General features: G+C 52.0%; 1 protein-coding gene and 1 long non-coding RNA gene across 2 annotated transcripts; both read right to left on the reverse strand.

The window, feature by feature from the left end:
• ASPRV1 (aspartic peptidase retroviral like 1) lies at positions 1 to 1,566 on the reverse strand. Its single transcript, XM_020877796.2, has one exon. It carries the CDS (start codon positions 1,383 to 1,385, stop codon positions 618 to 620), a length of 768 nt encoding a protein of 255 aa, XP_020733455.2. The 5' UTR covers positions 1,386 to 1,566; the 3' UTR covers positions 1 to 617.
• Positions 1,567 to 13,298: 11,732 nt separating this feature from the next.
• On the reverse strand, positions 13,299 to 17,654 carry LOC139037160 (uncharacterized). Its single transcript, XR_011489997.1, has 2 exons — positions 17,214 to 17,654; positions 13,299 to 15,098 (listed from the first exon to the last, which is right to left on the reverse strand). It is a non-coding gene; the product is annotated as an uncharacterized lncRNA (long non-coding RNA).
• Positions 17,655 to 17,958: the final 304 nt, after the last annotated feature.

The raw sequence follows: 17,958 nt of genomic DNA on the forward strand, positions 1-17,958 counted from the left end.
TTTTTCCATGAGTCATCCTTTATTGCTGTTTGAAGTCATGAATTATTGGCACAAGACATAGTGGGTTTCAAAGCAAATGACAGAAGGAAACACAGTTTACAGGTGGGAAGACCCAACAGTGAAGAATCCTAGAGCAGCCATGACCCTGGCCTTGAGGGCTGGGTCTTACTTGTAAGGACCCTGCAGCCAGGACCTAGCCCAGTCGAGTCAGACTACCTGGCCCACAGGTGATCGAGCCACATCTCGGGAGAGCTGAAGGGGTCCCCCAGTCCTCTCTCAAAGACCATCATTGTAGCCTTCTTGGAACCTTCTTCTAGCCTCCAAGTCTTTGCCACCAACAGCAGTGTGACAACCACAAGGACCCTCTCCCCTCTGAGACAGCCAGCCTGCTCTCCTCACCCATTCCTTTTCCAATGGAAGCTTCCCCTAACCAGGGCAGATAAAGGCCCCTGCAGAGGGAGGAGGGGGGAGGGGAGCAGGAAAGTGGGGAGCAGGAGGGAGGGAGTTGGTTTTAGAGGATTGGCCAAGTCCAGTGGCCCCCTGAGGAGAGGTGCCTGTCCCCTCCACCACAGTGGGTCCTCCCGCCAATATCTGAGGGGTGAGGCAAAGGGGGCTTCTCAACAAGAGAGTTGCTGCCCCCCCTCCTCTGAGGAGGGCTCCTCCTCTATGAGCTCCAGGTCGAACTCATCTTCCAGGGACCCTCCCACCGGCAGAAGGCGGAACTTCTTCCCTTTAAGTGTGCACGTGCGATGCTCGAAGTCCAGGACTGCGTTGTGATCCTGGAGCACGTCGGTCCCAATGATGGCTTCCTCCGCACTCGCGTTGGCCACCAGGAAGGCTGCCTTCAGCTTCAGCTTGCCCAGGGACACCACCGTATCCCAGACGCCCAAGATCTTCATTTCGGCCCCGTTGGCCACTTTCACCACATTCTCAAAGGGCCGCAGCGTATCTAAGTCGCCATCGGTGACCTCCTCCCACAAGCTCGGGTGGACCACGGAGACCTGGGCCCCGGAGTCCACCAGGAACCTCACGGGCACTTTGCCAATTTTCCCCTTGAGGTAGTAGCCCTTACCCATGCTGTTGGCAAAGACGATCTCCTTGGGCAGGCGGCTGTGGGCAGCCTCGGGCCCCCCAAAGGTCTTCAGGAGGGTCTCTTTCACAGCCCCATAGTTTCCCTGGTCCTCGGGACTGAGACTATTGAAGGCCCCCAGGGCATCTCCCCTGAGAGACTCTTTCAGGAACCTCAGCTTGGTGATGTGGTCCCAGTGGTTGAGGTCGTTGATGACCTCAAAGCGATGCAGCCAGAGGTGTGGGGCCACATTGGCTCCATCGAAAAGCCCTGGGACGAAGGCACGCTCACGGCTCCTGGCTCCGCTCCCGGCCATCCCTCTACTCCCTTCTGGAACTGCAGCAACAACCCACGGCAGGTAGAGAAAGCCACAGAGCAGTGTCAGCTCAATCACGCTGGAGAACGAGGCTTCTCTAAGCAGACTGTTGCTGGGTGCCCGCTGTTGGCAGGCTGGAGGGACCGGGCGAAGGCTGTCTGCCGGACTGCTGGGTGCAGAGCTGTGGCCTGCTCACTCTGCAGAGCCTTTTTGATACCCAGCCTGGGCCCCCAGGCTCCCCATTCGCCTTTGTTCTGGGAGCTCCGCCCCTGCTCCTCCCACCCCCCCTCCCTCAGCATCCTGTTCGACGGGCAGGATCAGTGCCCCGCCCTTCTGCATCCATCAACGGGACAGGCCGCGGGCAGCCCACGTTGCAAGGAAGGCCAGCCTGGGTCAGGGGGGGGCCTCCTCAGGTACCCTCCCCAGCCTGTGTCCCAGAATAACAGATGAGGACAGGACGACGTTACGACATCCAGGTGTTTGTCATCAGCTGGAGAAGGAAGGTGGAGTCAGGGACCAGAGACCATCAACTTCTAGACTGGGGAGGCCCCTTTGCCCTCAACCTTGAGCGATCCCCTTTGAGTGGCTAAGGGGAAGGAGCTTACATTTACTGTGTTTCTGCTCTGTGTGAAGTGAGAGGCTGGGTGTTTCTCATGAGCTCTGAACCCAGTTCGGAAACCCATAAGATTCTCTGGAGAGGTGGAGGAGTCCCCAGAATCAAGAATGCCCATAAATAGTTTCTTTAAATGAGGGAACACATGCACACATTTTCCATGAATGCAATTGCTACAGTTTTCCCTCGTTGATCACACCTAATTCAGAGTCATTCTGCCTTCTGGGAGTGGGTGCCAGAATCTGGAGTCGGGCTTCGACTCTAGCTCTGGGCAGGCCCCCTCCTTGGCTTCTCCCCTCTCACCTTCCAGAAGCCGAAGCCTTTATAAGAGTCTGTTCCCCAGGTTCTTCAGACTGCCTCTTCATCTGGGCGTTTGTGGAAAGAGCAGCCAGAGAATTCCACTCTTTTTATTCCAAGAGGGGGAAGCATCCACTTTGTTGGCAGAAAGAGCAGTGAGAGACTGGATGGCTTTAGATGGAGGAGGCTGGCTGTGGGACCTTTTGCTGGGCTTGGGGGTGGGAGGGTGGAGGGCCGTCCCAGGCCACCTCATGGATACCCAGAAGGCAGATCTGGGAGTTCATGGCTGGAGTCTGACTGGGGCTACTGGGGGACCCACATTTCTGGCCCTGTTTAAGGGTCGCCCCTCCACAGAACCCTCTATTCTGGCCTCACCAGTGTGCCCACTCCCAGGTGACAGCTGTGGCTGTGTGTCTCATTCATTAAGTCTGTGTCCTGCTCACGTACGACTGCCTCCAGGCCTGGCAGAAACTGACTCTGGGGAAGTAGGTGCTCTTTACTGGGCTCCAAGCCTGCTGAGTGCTGTCACCAAACAGGACAGATGAAGACAGGAGAGGAGCAAGAACCAGCAGCACACCTGTGGCTCTGGGCTGTTTTTCCTGGCCCAGAGCCTGTCTCTCACCAACTCCCTGTCCCATTGATCACCCAAGCCTGGTTGAATTCCAGAGGACTCTGGCTCCAGTCCTGCCCCTGGTCGGTCCCAGGGCCTCTGACTATGCCAGAAGACCCTTAGCCCCTGTGGCTGTGTCAGCCCCTTGCACCTGACACAGTGAGCCAGCACAGAGGCAGCTGGGTCAACACCTCTCATCACAGCTGCCTGGCTGAGGTGGGGCCATCGTGCCATTCCAGAAACCCAGAGGAGGGGGAAGTGGAGTCACTGAGCAGGTGGGTCTCCCAGAGGATTGCACAATGCAAAACCTGCACCCAGAAAAATGGCCCTGCACCCGCAAGACCAGGAAGCCCCTTCTGCAAGTGGATGTTTGTGGATGGACTCCCAGTCCCTGGAATGGGCGTTGTTCTGTGGCCCAGGTAACTGACCTTAGTGGCTTTGTGGCTCCCTGGTATTCATCACCTTGAACCCTTGGTCCCCTGGAAATGGGAATGAGTTAGGAGGCTGCCATGTGACCAAGGGAATTAAGAAGTAAGGTGGCTTCTCAACTGGCAACTAGGACTGCTGGACGCCCCCACTGTGCCCTTTCAGACCATCATGATGGACAGTGACGTCAGGTCTCCCTGTTGCCATTGTCTGGAAATAGGAGGTCCCTGGGACCTGGGTCATGGTCCTCACTTGATTGGATTTGGTGTTCACTTTGGCCAAGTCATTCAATTTCTATCCCCGCAGTGAGCGTCAGGACAACCTGCAGGGCAGACCAGCCTGCACTCCACCGTTCTGAAAAACAAGGAGCTTGAATGGCTAAATGGTTTGTCTCAGGCCCAAGCTGCCCAGTGCATGTAAGGGCATTTTGCAAATAAAGGCAGGGAAGCAGGTGTGTTGGGCTCAGAGAGGCATCCGGCTAGGTCCTGGGGCTTTGCTGTTTGCTGTTGATGGCCTCTGATGAGGGCAGTGATCTAGCGGGCAGTGAGAGCTGATGGCTAAATATTTGAGAATTTTCTGAGTTAGCCTTAAACGAACTGGTAGCTCGAAACCAGACATGGTGGGAGCATTTATACCACAGAAATTAGCAAATTCTAAATCAAGCCCCCCTTTTTCTGGAAAGCCAGCTTGTCATCACATTCCTGCCTGCAGACCTTGGTCACTCTCTCTGGGGCAGGCAAAGCACCACAGCCAGTGATTAACAATCTTCTAGCATCTCCACTCCTGCCCAACCACTTGTGTACAAGTCCCCTCTCTAGCCCCCCTTGCCTCACACTCCCCCACAGCCCTTATACTTCTGGGTCCTTGGACCCGAGGCCCTCTTCAGCGAACCCCTCCAGGCTAGCTGTCCACACAGTCCCACCTGGGGTCCCCAAGACAGAAGCACACAGGGGGTCTCATGGTTACTAGGCGAGCTGGCAAAGGTCGAGATTAGGGAGATTCTCTCGTGAAGATCAGGAAAATGGTGACCTCAGTTCTCCGGCTCCCTTCAGCCTTCGGAGAGGCCCATCCCTGGAACACCTCAGAACCACTCAGGAACCTTGGGATTGCCATGTCAGTGTTGAACTGATGTGCTAGCCAAGCCAGGGCAGGACAGGCGCCACTGTCTCCTCCCAGGACCCAGGAAATCGTGGTTAATTATTGACAAATATAGGTATTGGGGCGGGAACACCCTCATTATTACCCATTGGCATCTCCAAAGTGTGCTTGGAGGCAGGCACTTATCCCAAGAGGAGGTAAATCAGGACGATAAACAGGAAGGGCTTACGGGATCCCCACCTTCCACACCCCTCATTGAGATTTTGGGGCTGGGAGCTCTGCTGGCCCCACTCCCTGCCTCCCCTTTGCCATTTCATCCCTCCCCTGCCCTAGGGGTGGGGGAGTGGTGTGTGACGCATTATAAGCCCATGAAAGGGCCCATTGGGGGCCCCTGATAATTGAAGCCCTTGGTGAGCAGTGGGGACACCCCAGAAGCTGCATGTCCCTTCTCTTTACTGTTTCTTCTGCCTGACCACTGCTGGGGCCCAGTGGGGCCCAGAGAGGAACCCAACCCCTCAAGTTCTGAGATTAGGGGGGTCCTAGGGTACAGGGTGGGCAGTGGGGAGGGGCCTGGGAGGGGATCTGGGCATTCTCGGGAGGTCATGTTGAGCAAAGAGGCTAGAGACACCCTACAGATTCCAGGGCTCCAGGTGAGGCCTAGATGTAACACCAGGAGGGGCAGAAAAGGTGCCACCAGCCCTTGCTGTGCCAAGATAAGGCAGCTCCTTCCAGCTGCCTCTGGCTGGCGCCCTGCACTCCCAAGATCAAGGTCACCCTGGGAACTGGATGGGGCGAGAGCAGACACGAATTTAAGGAGTTTTCAAGGCCACAAAGAAGGTTGAGGGGAGACAGAAGGTGCACTTTCTGTAAGCGGGGACAGCTTCATGAGCATCCAACCTGTGAAGTCCTAGGGACTCTGCTCTCGGAAAGGCCAGGGTTGGTCTGATGTGCTGCTGACTTTAAATTCCCAGTAGTTTGGAATAAGGACCCCCAAGCTAATTTTTTCCAGGCCCTGTAAATTATGTAGCTGGTTGTGTCTCTAACCCATCTGATGCGCCTTCACACACATGGACTTATACACACATGTACATGCACACGTGCACACATGCACACCCTCCTTACCACACATCACACACACATGCTGTCACTCAGTTGTATCCAACTCTTTGTGACCCCACGGACTGAAGCCTGCCAGGCTCCTCTGTCCATAGGATTCTGCAGGCAAGAATACTGAAGTGTGTTTCCGTTTCCTATTCCACGGGACCTTCCCGATCCAGGGACTGAACCTGCTTCCCAGGTGGCATTGGTGGTAAAGAACCCTCCTGCCAAGGCGGGAGACGTAAAAGACACAGGTTTGCACCCTGGGTTGGGAAGATTGCCTGGAGGAGGACACAGCAACTCCCTGCAGTATGGGTTGGAGTGCAAAGTCGGACATGACTGAAATGATTTAGCACACACATACACACACCAACAGAAACATACATACCCACACACATACTACACACCCTCCTTACCACACATCACACATATATGCTCAGTCACTCAGTTGTTTCCAACTCTTGATGACCCCGTGGACTGAAGGCTGCCAGCCTCCTCTGTCCAAGGGATTTTCCAGGCCAGAATACTGGAGTGGGTTGCTATTTCCTACTCCAGGGGAACTTCCTGACCCAGGGATGGAACCCATGTCTCTTACGTTTCCTGCTTTGCCACTAGTACCACCTGGGAAGCCCTCACACATATACACATGTCCACAAAAATGCACCCCCCACACACACTGTGCTCACATCCTGCGCATGTAAACACACCAAACACAAACACAGTCACACTATAGTTCTCAGCTCAAAACAACTAAGCAATTGTGTAACATGCATATAGAACTCAGCTCCCACCTTTCACTTCACAGATTTCTTTGCACACACATTTACACTGAATATTAAAACCATATTTATTGGAGGCACCTGCAGTTTATTAGCCCCTGGGCATACTTACTGGCCCAGAAAACTAGGCAGGTCCCATCACCGTGGCTTACACGCTAATGAAAACAGGATACAGCTGGTTAACAGCCTGGTTTTGAAGAGTTTAAGACCAACGTGTGTGTGCAGGCTGACCACTTGAAGCAGCCCCAGTCACAGCCACACTGCTTCAAAAGTAGGTCACGCTGCCTTCTGCCCCCACCACCGCCCTCACTGTGTGGGGCCAAAGACACGATGCCCTCTATTCCTCCTACCTCCAGGCTCTCCCGCCACAAGCAAACTCCCCCAGGCCTGCCTCGCTCCTTGCAGCTCCCACCTGGCCCGTTCCTCCCAAGGCCCTGTCCTGGGGCTGATGTGAATGTGGGGTTAGGGAGGGTTGATGGCACAGCTCCTGGGAGGTGGGCACCCAGCTGATTCTGGTGTCCTGCTTCAGTGGGTGGTGGCATCAGGTCCTCAAGCTGGAAAGAGGAGCAGAGTGGTGAATTGTGCATGAAAATCTAGTTAGGGATTCAGATCAGAATCCTAGGGCATCTGGGTGGGCTCTGACCAAAGCCAGGCATGTGGGAAAACCCACGGTGCTGGCAGGTGCCTTAACCCCAAACCACAGCCCCAGGACTGCCAATCCTGCTCTTCTGAGTGGGAATGCCACAACTGGCACTCACATTACCTGTGGCCAAAGGTGCACGGGCAGGATAGCTTTTCCTTGTGTGTTTCCCACCCTGGGTCCTGGGCACAGCTCGGGGACAGAGTATTCCTGCCCCGGGTCCCTGCCCCAGTTCTTCACTGTTCCAGAACCACCTTCTCCCATTTGCGTCCCCCTCAACACTCATCTACCACCTAGTCTAAAAGCCTTCCACCTGGATGTCGCCCCATTCAACCCACCAGCTGAACTCCCCTTGTCAGCAGCCTGCAAGACTGTCACACTGGAGGGTCCTAGAGATGTTTAGGGAACAGTGATCCCAGGCCTAAAGCCACTGCCAGCCCTCCAGACCCAGGGCCAAGGCCAGGACCAACCAACAGTTGGTCAGAACAAGTTTCTGGCTGACTCCCTAGAAGTCCAATATGCCAAAACCAGTTCTTCCCCTGTTTTTATCTTTCAGTCAACTATGAAGATTACTTACGGTGTTCGGAAGGCCTCCCAACTCCCCTCCTCCCAACCCAGACCCTCCAAATTAGGCTCCGCCTTCTTCCCAATTCCTGGTGCCCCCACCCTGGACCAAGCCCTCATCCCTTCCTTCTCTGATTTCTGCCACCCTCCCTAGGGGCAGGGGTTCTACCTGGCGACAGGGACTGGCTCTAAGGGAAGACCCCAGAAGATCCCCCTCTTTCCCATCTCCATGGTCCCCTCCATTTTACTGAGGTTGGCAGAAGGACTCATCAGGTAGTCCAAACAGCTCCAGAGACGAACTCACTTTTAACAAACAGTCCTGAAATTTATGAAACATTCACAAAAATCAAAGTATACAGATTGTAGTCTCCAAGTACAAGTGGGCTTCTAATGACATCAGGACACTCAGCTTAAATCTAGACACGTGGAGGACTTTTGTCCAACTTAAAATACCTCAAAGGCAGCTTTGAACTGATCCCAGAATAGCTTTAATTGCTGCTAATGATAACTGGTATCTTGAGGAATGCAAACATATAAAACAGCCTCTGCACAGGAGCTGCTGCTTTGGAAACCACTGCCAACTCAGCTTTGCTCCTGACTTACAGAAGACGGGGGACAAAGGGTGGCCCCTTCTGTCTGGCATGTCAAAGTGGTCTCTGCCTTACCATCCAGAAGAAGGAGGGGAAGGCAGGAAAGGGAAGATAGAAATGCCAGGGGAGCCCTGACACGGATGGAAATCTCCAGTTATTAGTAGCAGCAGTAACAGCCATTTATCGAGCACCTACCCTGGGCCACACACCATGCTGGCAGCTGTGAGTGAGTCTAAGGCTCTGAGCCTAGTCTGAAGCTAGATGGGGAAGGGCAGTGCCGAAGAAGCGGGTTGATTCCATTCCAGACCTATTTCTTGAGGCTAACCCTGCTTCACGTTGGGTGATGAATCAGATCTGAGCCCTGCCCTCACAGAGTTCTCAGGTGAGTGGGGAAGAAAGACTCAGACACAGGTGCCCTAATTCTGGAGAGATGAGAATGGGAGATAGGCAAGATGGTGGTCCAAGGAGCACTGGGCACCTCCTCCCACCAGAAATCTACTAGTATTACCCAAGAAAAACAAAAAGGAAAGGGATGCTAGAGAGGAGGGAATGAGCTGAAACCAGGGAATGAGGGCAACCACACATCACAAATTCAGATGGACTGCTGTTGCTCTCAGCTCACTCTGTGCAGGGATTTGGGGGTGAAGGCCTTTGGGCTAACACACAAGACAGGAAGGCAGTTAGTTTCTAGATACAGCAGTCCAATTGAAAATATGTGTATAAACATGGAAAAAAGACTGGAAGAAGATACTAGGTTGGCCAAAAAGTTGGTTCAGGTTTTTTTAACATCTTACGAAAAATCCAAGCAACTTTCTTGGCTAACCCAATACAATAAAACAAGGACAGTACCTTTGTCTGGGTGGTGGGATCATGAGGACCTTAATTTTCTTCTATATTCATTCTGAGAATATATTCTCTAATAAAAAGGTTATTTAAAAATAAACTTGTTCTTGCAAGTTCTATAAGTTTAAAATTATTTTCAAGTAAAAAAGTTTTTAACAGGGAGTATATGATAAATCTGTGCTATGAATCTAAAACTTCCTTAAAAAATAGTCTTTTTTTTTAAATTTCTAAAAGGTACTTAAAGAAGGGATAGTAACATTGACAATAGTAATAACTGTTGAAACTAAATGATAGGTATAAGAGAGTTTGAGTTTCCCACAACGTTGGGGTATATTCAAAATATTCCATAACAAAAAGTAAAATTGTAAGTAAATAAGGGACTTTCCTGGCGATCAGGGGCTAAGACTCCATGTTCCCAATGCAGGGGGCCAGGATTCAATCCCTGGTCAGGAAACTAGATCCCACATGCTGCAACTAAAAATCCTGCATGTTGCAACTAAGACCTTACACAACCAAATTTTTTTAAAAAAGTAAACCAAAGCTCTGTGCCAAGACCATCCCCAGCCTGGCCTGCCCAGTTCTAGACCCACTGCCCGGGGGTCTGTGTGTCATCCAGTCTTGGGCACTGGAGCCACTGGTGACCCAGGACAGGCAGGGTCGGTGTCCCTGCTGGGCATCCTCTCCCCAGCTCCAGAGCACAGGTTCTCAGTAATTCCTGTCCGCAGTACCAGCTGACACACGGGCCCCTCAACATACAGTCCTGCTCCCCAGACTCATGGCAACAACACTAGCCTTGACCCTCCTGCCAGGGCCGCCACCCAGCTTCCTGCAGGCTGCAGGATCCTGTCCTGTACTCTTTCCTCATGGACTCTCCTCCCTCATCTGAGTCAGCTGGCACCAGGCTCTCACATCCTAAAAATGAGTCCCTCGCTGGTCCAGCATCCCCCAGTTGATTAATGACCGTTCCTCTCCTTCCTCCCCAGTCAGCTTCTAGAAGGGCTGGTCCACACTCACAGGACCAAGGCCTGCACGTGCCCCACTGTGGTCACATGGGGCTCAAGGCCACCCACGTCCCTCTGCCACCGAGCTGGCCTACCTCACACAAGGTGCCATGCGGTCTAGAGCAACCTTGCTTCCCTCTGTTTCACTGTGTCCGTGCCACTCACTCCCCAAGCCCCTGGCTTCTGCCCACTCCTCCTGGAGCTGCACCCTGGCCAAGGGCATCAGTGCCTTCCCAATGGCCGCATCCCTTAGGGAAATCTGCTTTTCCTCCTAGGTCTCTCCTGCCCCATTGGCTCCTGGGACCCAAGTTTTTTGATCTTGTGCCTCAAAGAGCACTCCCCTAGTCTTTCCTGGCGCCTTCCCCTGGCATTCTACACTCTCCCCAGCCTGTACCCCTGACCTAACCCTCCGCTCCACTGCTGCGTGCACCCCACAAGTCCACTTTAGACACTAAACACATTGTCTTCCCAGACCTGCTCTGCCTCATGCGTTCTTTATTTATCTGGGCAAAAGTCACCACCGTGGAGCCAGTTTCCTGATTCATTCATCCTCACCGCCCTCCCCCTCTGCTGGCTCCTCCTGAGTCCCTACCCCAGCTCCCACACCCCCCTCCATCCCCACCGCCATCCCGGTCCGTCTGCCCTCTACACCACCACTGCCCTACTTCAAGCCCAGCTACTGTAATAGCTGTCCCACAGGTCTCCATCCCAGCTGTCCCCTCCCTGGTAATCCACTCTCCTGGGGATGCCAGAGTCCTGAGATGAAGACTACTCATGTCATTCTTCTGCCCCGAATTCCTCCACGGCTCCTCAGGCCCGAACAAAGTCCTGACTCTCAGCAGGGCACGTGAGGCCCCTCCCTAACTCATGGTCCACCTACACCAAATGGCTTGTAGTTCCCCAAACATGAGAGGCTTTTTCATGCCTTTTCACAAGCCTCTCACTTGGCTGGGCAAGCCTTCCCCACAGCCCTATTCTCCAGGTGAACTCTAACTCTTCCCTCAGAATCAGCTAAGCTACTGCTACCTCTGGAAGTCTTCCTTGGTTTCCCTGACAGACTTAAGGGCTCCATCCCTAAGCTCCCATCTCAGGGACTATAGTCTTCATGCCATCTGCAAGCTTCCAGAAGCCAGGGCCAGACCAGTTCCTAGTTGGAGCACCAGCACGATCTAAGCATGAAGGACGTGGTCTTTGAGGGTCTTTACTCCTATCATTCCCTCTGCTCATCCATCCTCTAGACCCTGCTCACCTTCACTCTTTTCCCCAGAAGCACTACCTGCTCTCCCTCAACAACTGCCTCTCCTCTGTGACTTTGCAAGTCAGGCTAGCAGTGCTGTCTTTACCAGGTAGATGGTGTTATTCAAACCTGTTACTGTGATCATAGTAAGGAAGACATTTTTCATCATACTCCAGCATACATATGCATTATAACATATGAAAAATACATTTACATATGTGTATGTGCTGTGCTTAGTCGCTCAGTTGTGTCCGACTCTTCCCAACCCCGTGGACTGTAGCCCACCAGGCTCCTCTGTCCATGGGATTCTCCAGGCAAGAACACTGGAGTGGGTTGCCATGCCCTCCTCCAGAGGATCATCCCAACCCAGGGATCAAACCCACGTCTCCCACATTGCAGGCAGATTCTTTACCATCTGAGCCACCAGGGGAGCCCAAGTATATTGGAGTGGGTGGCCTACCCCTTCTTCTTGGGAAGATCCCAGGGGATCTTCCCAAGACAGGAATCGAACCGGGTAAAATGCATTTACCATATGTGATACACTCATGTTTTCTATTTTACTCCACTTTGTCTTTTTCAAATGCTGGTACTGACACATGAAATCAAGCTCCCCACCGTGAACTGGCCCCCTGCCCCCACCATTTGAAACCTCTGCTGGAGCCGGTGGGGATCACTACGGGTTTCCTGCAAGGGAGCAACATGATTAGAAGGGCAGGTTAGGACAGTGCTCCTCAAATGTATGAAAGTGAGGGCCCTGTGCATTTACAATCCGTCCGATACTTTACTTTTTAAAACTAGCAATAAAAATGAATTATTAGAAAAGAAAATAACAAAAATATAAAAAAATAACACAAGCCCCTATTTGTTGTAATAAAAAAATATCCTTCATAGACACTGTGGAGTGATGTCAGGAGCATGCTGGGAGGCAGATGCTAGGCTGGGACCAGAGACGTGAGGTGACTTTGCCAGGCCTGTTTGCCAGGCAATGCATTTGAGCCCTTGACACGTGCCACTCCTGCACTGCCAACCTCTCTGCCTGGGCACTTCCAATTCACACAGTCTGAAGGGCTTTGCTAAGCCGACAAGCGCTGCTATGCAGGCTCCTTGTCTATGGATCCACCCTGCTTACATTCGAATCCCAGCTCAGCCACTAAGCAGCTCTGGGCCATGGACAAAGGACAGCCTCTCCCAGCCTCCGTTTCCTCTTGGAATCATCCTGGGAGATTAATAAAACAATCTGTCCTGCAGGGAGGGGCCCAGAACTGGAAACTGGTTGACACCCCTGCTTCTGACACTCACAGTTAGGATTCTGTTGTCCTGGTCCCCTGTCTTTCTGAGTCAGCCTCATCCTTGCAGGTCCCTTCTCTGCCCCTCACCGACCACTGAAGCCAAACCACCTCAGCTCCTTGCTTCCTCTCTTTCTCATGCTCTCAGAATATGGCTTGCATCCTACAAGGCAGAGAGAATATAGTAAGCCCTAGGTTCTGTCCACTCCCACTCCTTTTTTGGGGACTCTGTGCCCATCAGACTAATCCCTCCACCTGAGTCTCACTCACCCACTCCTCCTCTCTACATTGACGGAGCGTCTTTTCACCAATTATTCCCTCCCTCTTCTGAGTATCCTTCCAAAGAGTCAAGTCTCTGATCACTCCTCAGCCTAAGGAATCTGCCCTGTGGTGTGCTGATAAATGTTAAACAACATACCTGCTAGAGAAAATAATGTATACATATATACATGTATATGAGTTTATTATAAATTTTACTGACATAAGATATTTAGCAATTTATAAATAATAATAAAACACTGTATTCTTTATTGTAACTGAATATAGCAAATGGAGTCTTATATAATGCTTTCATTGATTTTTACCAACCCCCTGACTCCATAACCAATCAAAAATTATAACTGAAAAATGAGTGTAGTTCCATTATGAATGGTGGTTGATATTTCTGTTTGTGCTATCTAGTGAGAAAAAAAGTTTCTGAAACAATAAGAACATATGTTGGAATTTGTCTATGGTGTGACCAACTTCCCTACTGAATCGGATAATAGTTTTTGAATACTGGAAGAACATGTGTTCAAATTTTATTGCGCCATTCAATAATGTAGGGGCTACTGGCAAAACATACATTTAAATTTAATTTAATCTGCCTTGTTAACATTTCCTTTATAAATTTCTTATGTGTAGATAGCAAACAATACAATCAATCAAGCCCTGATTTGTGGTATTTATGAATTTCAATGATGTAAATATTCCCACCATGGCTGACGTCAAGCTATCAACAGGATGTCACTGAATGCAGAGCTGAGAAGAAAAGCACGGTAACACAACATTATATAGCATTTCCACAGACAAAAGAGAGGTTAAAAAAAAAAGCATAAACAGTAAAACCTTGTAAAATTCTTAGGAGATGATGAGTTTGAGTATTTATCTTTGTTTTTAACAGAACTTATTTCATTGTAATTTTGTATAGTTTAACTTTTTAAAAATAGCTAGGTTTAACAACTGTCTCACAAAATTCCTAAAAATTTAGGAATTTAGCCCTTACGAGCCGATCTGATCTGAACACGTGTGGACCTGACCCCTCCCCCCATCTCTGCCTTGAATGGGATCTCCAGAATGTTCTCCCAGCTTGATGGCCCCTTCCAATGTATAAATTTCAGGTACTATCCTGTAAGCAAAACTGAACTAATTTTCTTGCTCTCAAACTTGCTCCACTCCAGGGCTACCATCTTGGTGAAGGGTTTCTCCATCCACCCAGGAACCCAGGCCAGAAACCACTGTGTAATTCAGTCTGGCTAGCCCGCGAGGCTCAAGAGAAGCCCACAGAGAAAGGCATGATCCAGAGGGATTTTAATCGTCACATAGGGAAAATTTGATAAATAGTGATGCTGATAAATGGTGATAAAGGCAACAGGGAGCAATGAAATTCTTCCTTATCCAGAATTACAGGCCTTTCTGAAGGATCAATTTGAGAAATAAAATGGAAAAATACAGAGTACAGGGTTAAGTGATGGAATTAGAAGTACAATTAAAAAATGCTTAAGGCATGGTGATTCTGGGGAGAGGAGTAGACAGCTTGGGAAGGAATGCAGGAGTACCTGCTGACCACCTGGAAGGGATGACTAAGAGGGCTGCCTGATTCCTGGCCTGGGTGACTTGGAGGACAGTGGCAGCACTCTCTGGAGACCCCAGAGGAATGGCTTTGTGGGGTGACTATGAACTCATCCTGGGGTGTTCTGGGTTTGAGGTCGATGTTCAACCAAATGGAGAAGTCCCTTTGTCAGTTGGATATTAGAATCTGGACTTCAGGAAAAAGTCATGATCGAAAGATGGAACTTGAGAGTCATCAACGGATCAGTATTTAGGAACCATCACCCCTTGGAGAGAGGGAATTGGTTGGGCAGAGGACCCCGCCTCAGGCCTGGGGACACCAGCATTGGAGGGACGGCCATGGGGTCGGAGACTGAGAAGCTGTGAGAGAGGCAGGAGGCCAAAAGCAGAGCGGGGGACAGAGAGACAGAAGGGGCGACAATTCTGGGAGGAGGGCGTGCTTAGCACCAGCCAAGAGTGGGAAGGATGGAAGTTATTGCTAAGCATTTTAGCAGCTTGGCGGCCCAGGGACATGGTCGAAGGAAGACCAGCTGGTGAGGACAAGGGCAGGGCAGCAGAGGGAAGGAGAAGGTTGGGAAGAGGGGATGCTGGCTCCCAGGAGCGGGGGGCCTGAAGGGGACAAATGAGGGAGACATCCACAGCCCCGCTGGAAGGGTTAGCCTTGGGCGGGCAAGGAGCTGTGTCTCAGGAGGTGTGCAGGGGGACACCATGGCGAGCCGGGAAGGCGGAGTGTCCGTCCAGATTCCCTGGGAAGCAGATGCGGAATGGAGTCAGGAGTGACGGGATTCAGTGGGGAGACACCTGTGAGAGAGAGGGAGGGCAGAGAAGGCTGAGAACAGGCAGGAGACACCTCACACCTGGGGAAGAAGTGGAGGGCCCCTCCCTGCCCTGTGGCCTCAGCACTGGCTACAGCTGGGACACAGCTCCCCCCACACCTCTCAGCCTCCCTCCCAGGACTGAGCAGCGTGTCTCCATGACAGCCACAGCAGGGGCTCCCCATCTCTCAGAGACGTGGTGTTGGGGTTGTTTGGCAGGCATGTGGTGGAGAGCTGAAGGATGGAGGATGGCGGGGAGGGCCTGGGACAGTTCCAGGGGAGAAGGAGACTAATGCTGGAGGCCTGAGGTGTGGCTGCATGTGGAGGCCTGGAGTCTGTAATCACTTCAGTTCCCTCACTGGGGAACGAGGATAGTGGGAGGCTGGTCTGCCCTGGGCCAGATGTCTAGCCCAGTCAAGAGCAGCAGAAGGACGGAGGAGCAGGGGGCGGCAGGTTGGGGGAAGAGGGTGCCTGACGTGATGAAAGGGTCTGGGCCTCTGGGAGTGGGAGGGGAGGATGGGCTAGGGCGGGTGCTGGGGAACTCTATGAGGTTGAGGACAGGGTGATGGAGTCGTGGATGAAAAGTCTGTGAGGGAGAAGGCTGGGATCAGAGCGTGGGGACTGTTTCAGAGCAGAGGTGGAACAGTTCGAGGTCATGACAGTGTTGGGTGGATGAGAAGGGCACAGCGCCACGAGGCCAGGCTGCTCCCAGGATGTGGGGTCGTGGACTGACGGCACATTTGCAGTCCTGTCACATCCCCCGTCAGCTGGGGCCATGTAGCCCTGTGGCTGATAGCCCCCTGAGCCCCTGGAGCAGGGCTAACCCTCCTGCCAGTGCTCCCCTCAGGGCAATTCCAGGCTAAGGCTTGACCCTCAGGCAGGGTCCACCCCAGCCAGAGGCCACAGAAGATCAAAGAGCCCCAACCCTGAAGGGCAGAGCTCCCTCTGACGGGACACTAGGGTCCCGAGAGGAAGTATAAAGCAGGCATTAACAGAGGACCTGACTGCCTCCAGGCACTCAGGGAAGGCTTTCCACATTTGAGATCTGAGGGAAAAAAGGGGTGCCCTAGGTGAAGTGATGGGATCAAGAGGAGGCTCACAGAGAGGGCCCACTTGCCCAGCAGGAGCCCCAACCTGCAAAGTCCCCTTTTCTTCCCGTCACACTGCCTTCCTTCAGGGTTTTGAAGGGCCCTTGTTACCTTCCACCACAGGCCCCTTGCACGTGCTGTTCCTTACCATGGAAAGTTCCCCTGCCCCCTCCCCCTCCTTTAGGGAATTGCTGAGTTTGGAAAGTACCCAGAATTACTTGAGGAAGGCTCTAGAGCAGACACACTTGAATTTGCCACACGCCTCACTCACAGGCAGAGGCCAAGTCTGTGGTTTTTCTCCCCAGGGTGCCATGTCATCACCGGTCAAGTGTGGGCCTTGCTGAGTGATAAAGGGGAAAGGAGTGAAGCCTGAAGGAGACGTGAGCCTGGAGGCCCCTCACTGTGACAAGCACAAAGTAGATGCCCAAAATTATTTGCTGAATAACTGATCAGTTGGGCCCGGCCTCAGTTCAGTTCAGACCTAACATTTATTTTTAAGATGGCGGAGTGGAAGGACATGTGCTCATCTTCTCCTGTGAGAACTCCAAAATTACAGCTCACTGCTGAACAACCATCAACAGGAGAATGTTGGATTCCACCAAAAAAATACACCCCACATCCAAGGGCAAAGGAGAAGTCCCAGCAAGATGGTAGGAGGGGCAAAATCACATTTAGAATCAAACCCTATACCTACCAAAGACACTCAGAGGGCTCAAACAAAACCTTATGTGCACCAGGAAACTCCACAGAGACTGAGCCAGACCTGCCTTTGAGTGTTTGAGTGTCTCCTGTGGAGGTACGGGTCAGCAGTGGCCTGCCTCAGGGGCAGGGGCTCTGGGTGCAGCAGACCTGGGTATGGCATAAGCCCTCTTGGAGGAGGTCGCCATCAACCCCACCATAGAGCCACCAGAACTTACACAGGACTGGAGAAACAGACTCTTGGAGGACACACACAAAACCTTGTGCACACCAGGACCCAGGAGAAAGGAGCAGTGACCCCACAGGAAACTAACCCAGACTTGCCCGTGAGTGTCCAGGAGTCTCCGGCAGAGGTGTGGGTCAGTGGTGGCCTGCTGCAGGGTCGGGGGCACTGAGTGCAGCAGTGCACGCATGGGACCTTTTGAAGGAGGTCGCCATTATCTTCACTACCTCCACCAGAGTTTGGCCTCAGGTCAAACAACAGGAAGGGAACACAGCCCTGCCCATCAACAGAAAATTGGGTTAAAGATTTACTCAGCATGGCCCCGCCAATCAGAACAAGACCCAGTTTCCCCCTCAGCCAGTCTCTCCCATCAGGAAGCTTCCATAAGCCTCTTATCTTTATCCATCAGAGGGCAGACAGAATGAAAACCACAATCTCAGAAAGCTACCCAATCTGGTCACATGGACCACAGCCTTGTCTAATTCAGTGAAACCATGAGCCACGCTGTGTAGGGCCACCCAAGATGGACAGGTCATTCTGGAGAGTTCTGACAAAACATGGCCCACTGGAGAAGGGAATGGCAAAGCACTTCAATATTCTTGCCTTGAGAACCCCATTAACACTATGAAAGGAAAAAAGACAGGACACTGAAAGATGAACTCCCCAGGTTGGTAGGTCAGCAGTATGCTACTGGAGATCAGTGGAGAAATAACTCCAGAAAGAATGAAGAGACGGAGCCAAGGCAAAAACAACACCCAGTTGTGGATGTGACTGGTGATGGAAGTAAAGTCCGATGCTAAAGAACAATATTGCATAGGAACCTGGAATGTTAGGTC

Source organism: Odocoileus virginianus, chromosome 2, assembly GCF_023699985.2.
Source record: "Odocoileus virginianus isolate 20LAN1187 ecotype Illinois chromosome 2, Ovbor_1.2, whole genome shotgun sequence".
NCBI lineage: Eukaryota > Metazoa > Chordata > Mammalia > Artiodactyla > Cervidae > Odocoileus > Odocoileus virginianus.

Bases quoted from the DNA above. Each gene is read 5' to 3' on its own strand.
- ASPRV1 (XM_020877796.2), bottom strand. From the start codon at position 1,385: ATGGCCGGGAGCGGAGCCAGGAGCCGTGAGCGTGCCTTCGTCCCAGGG.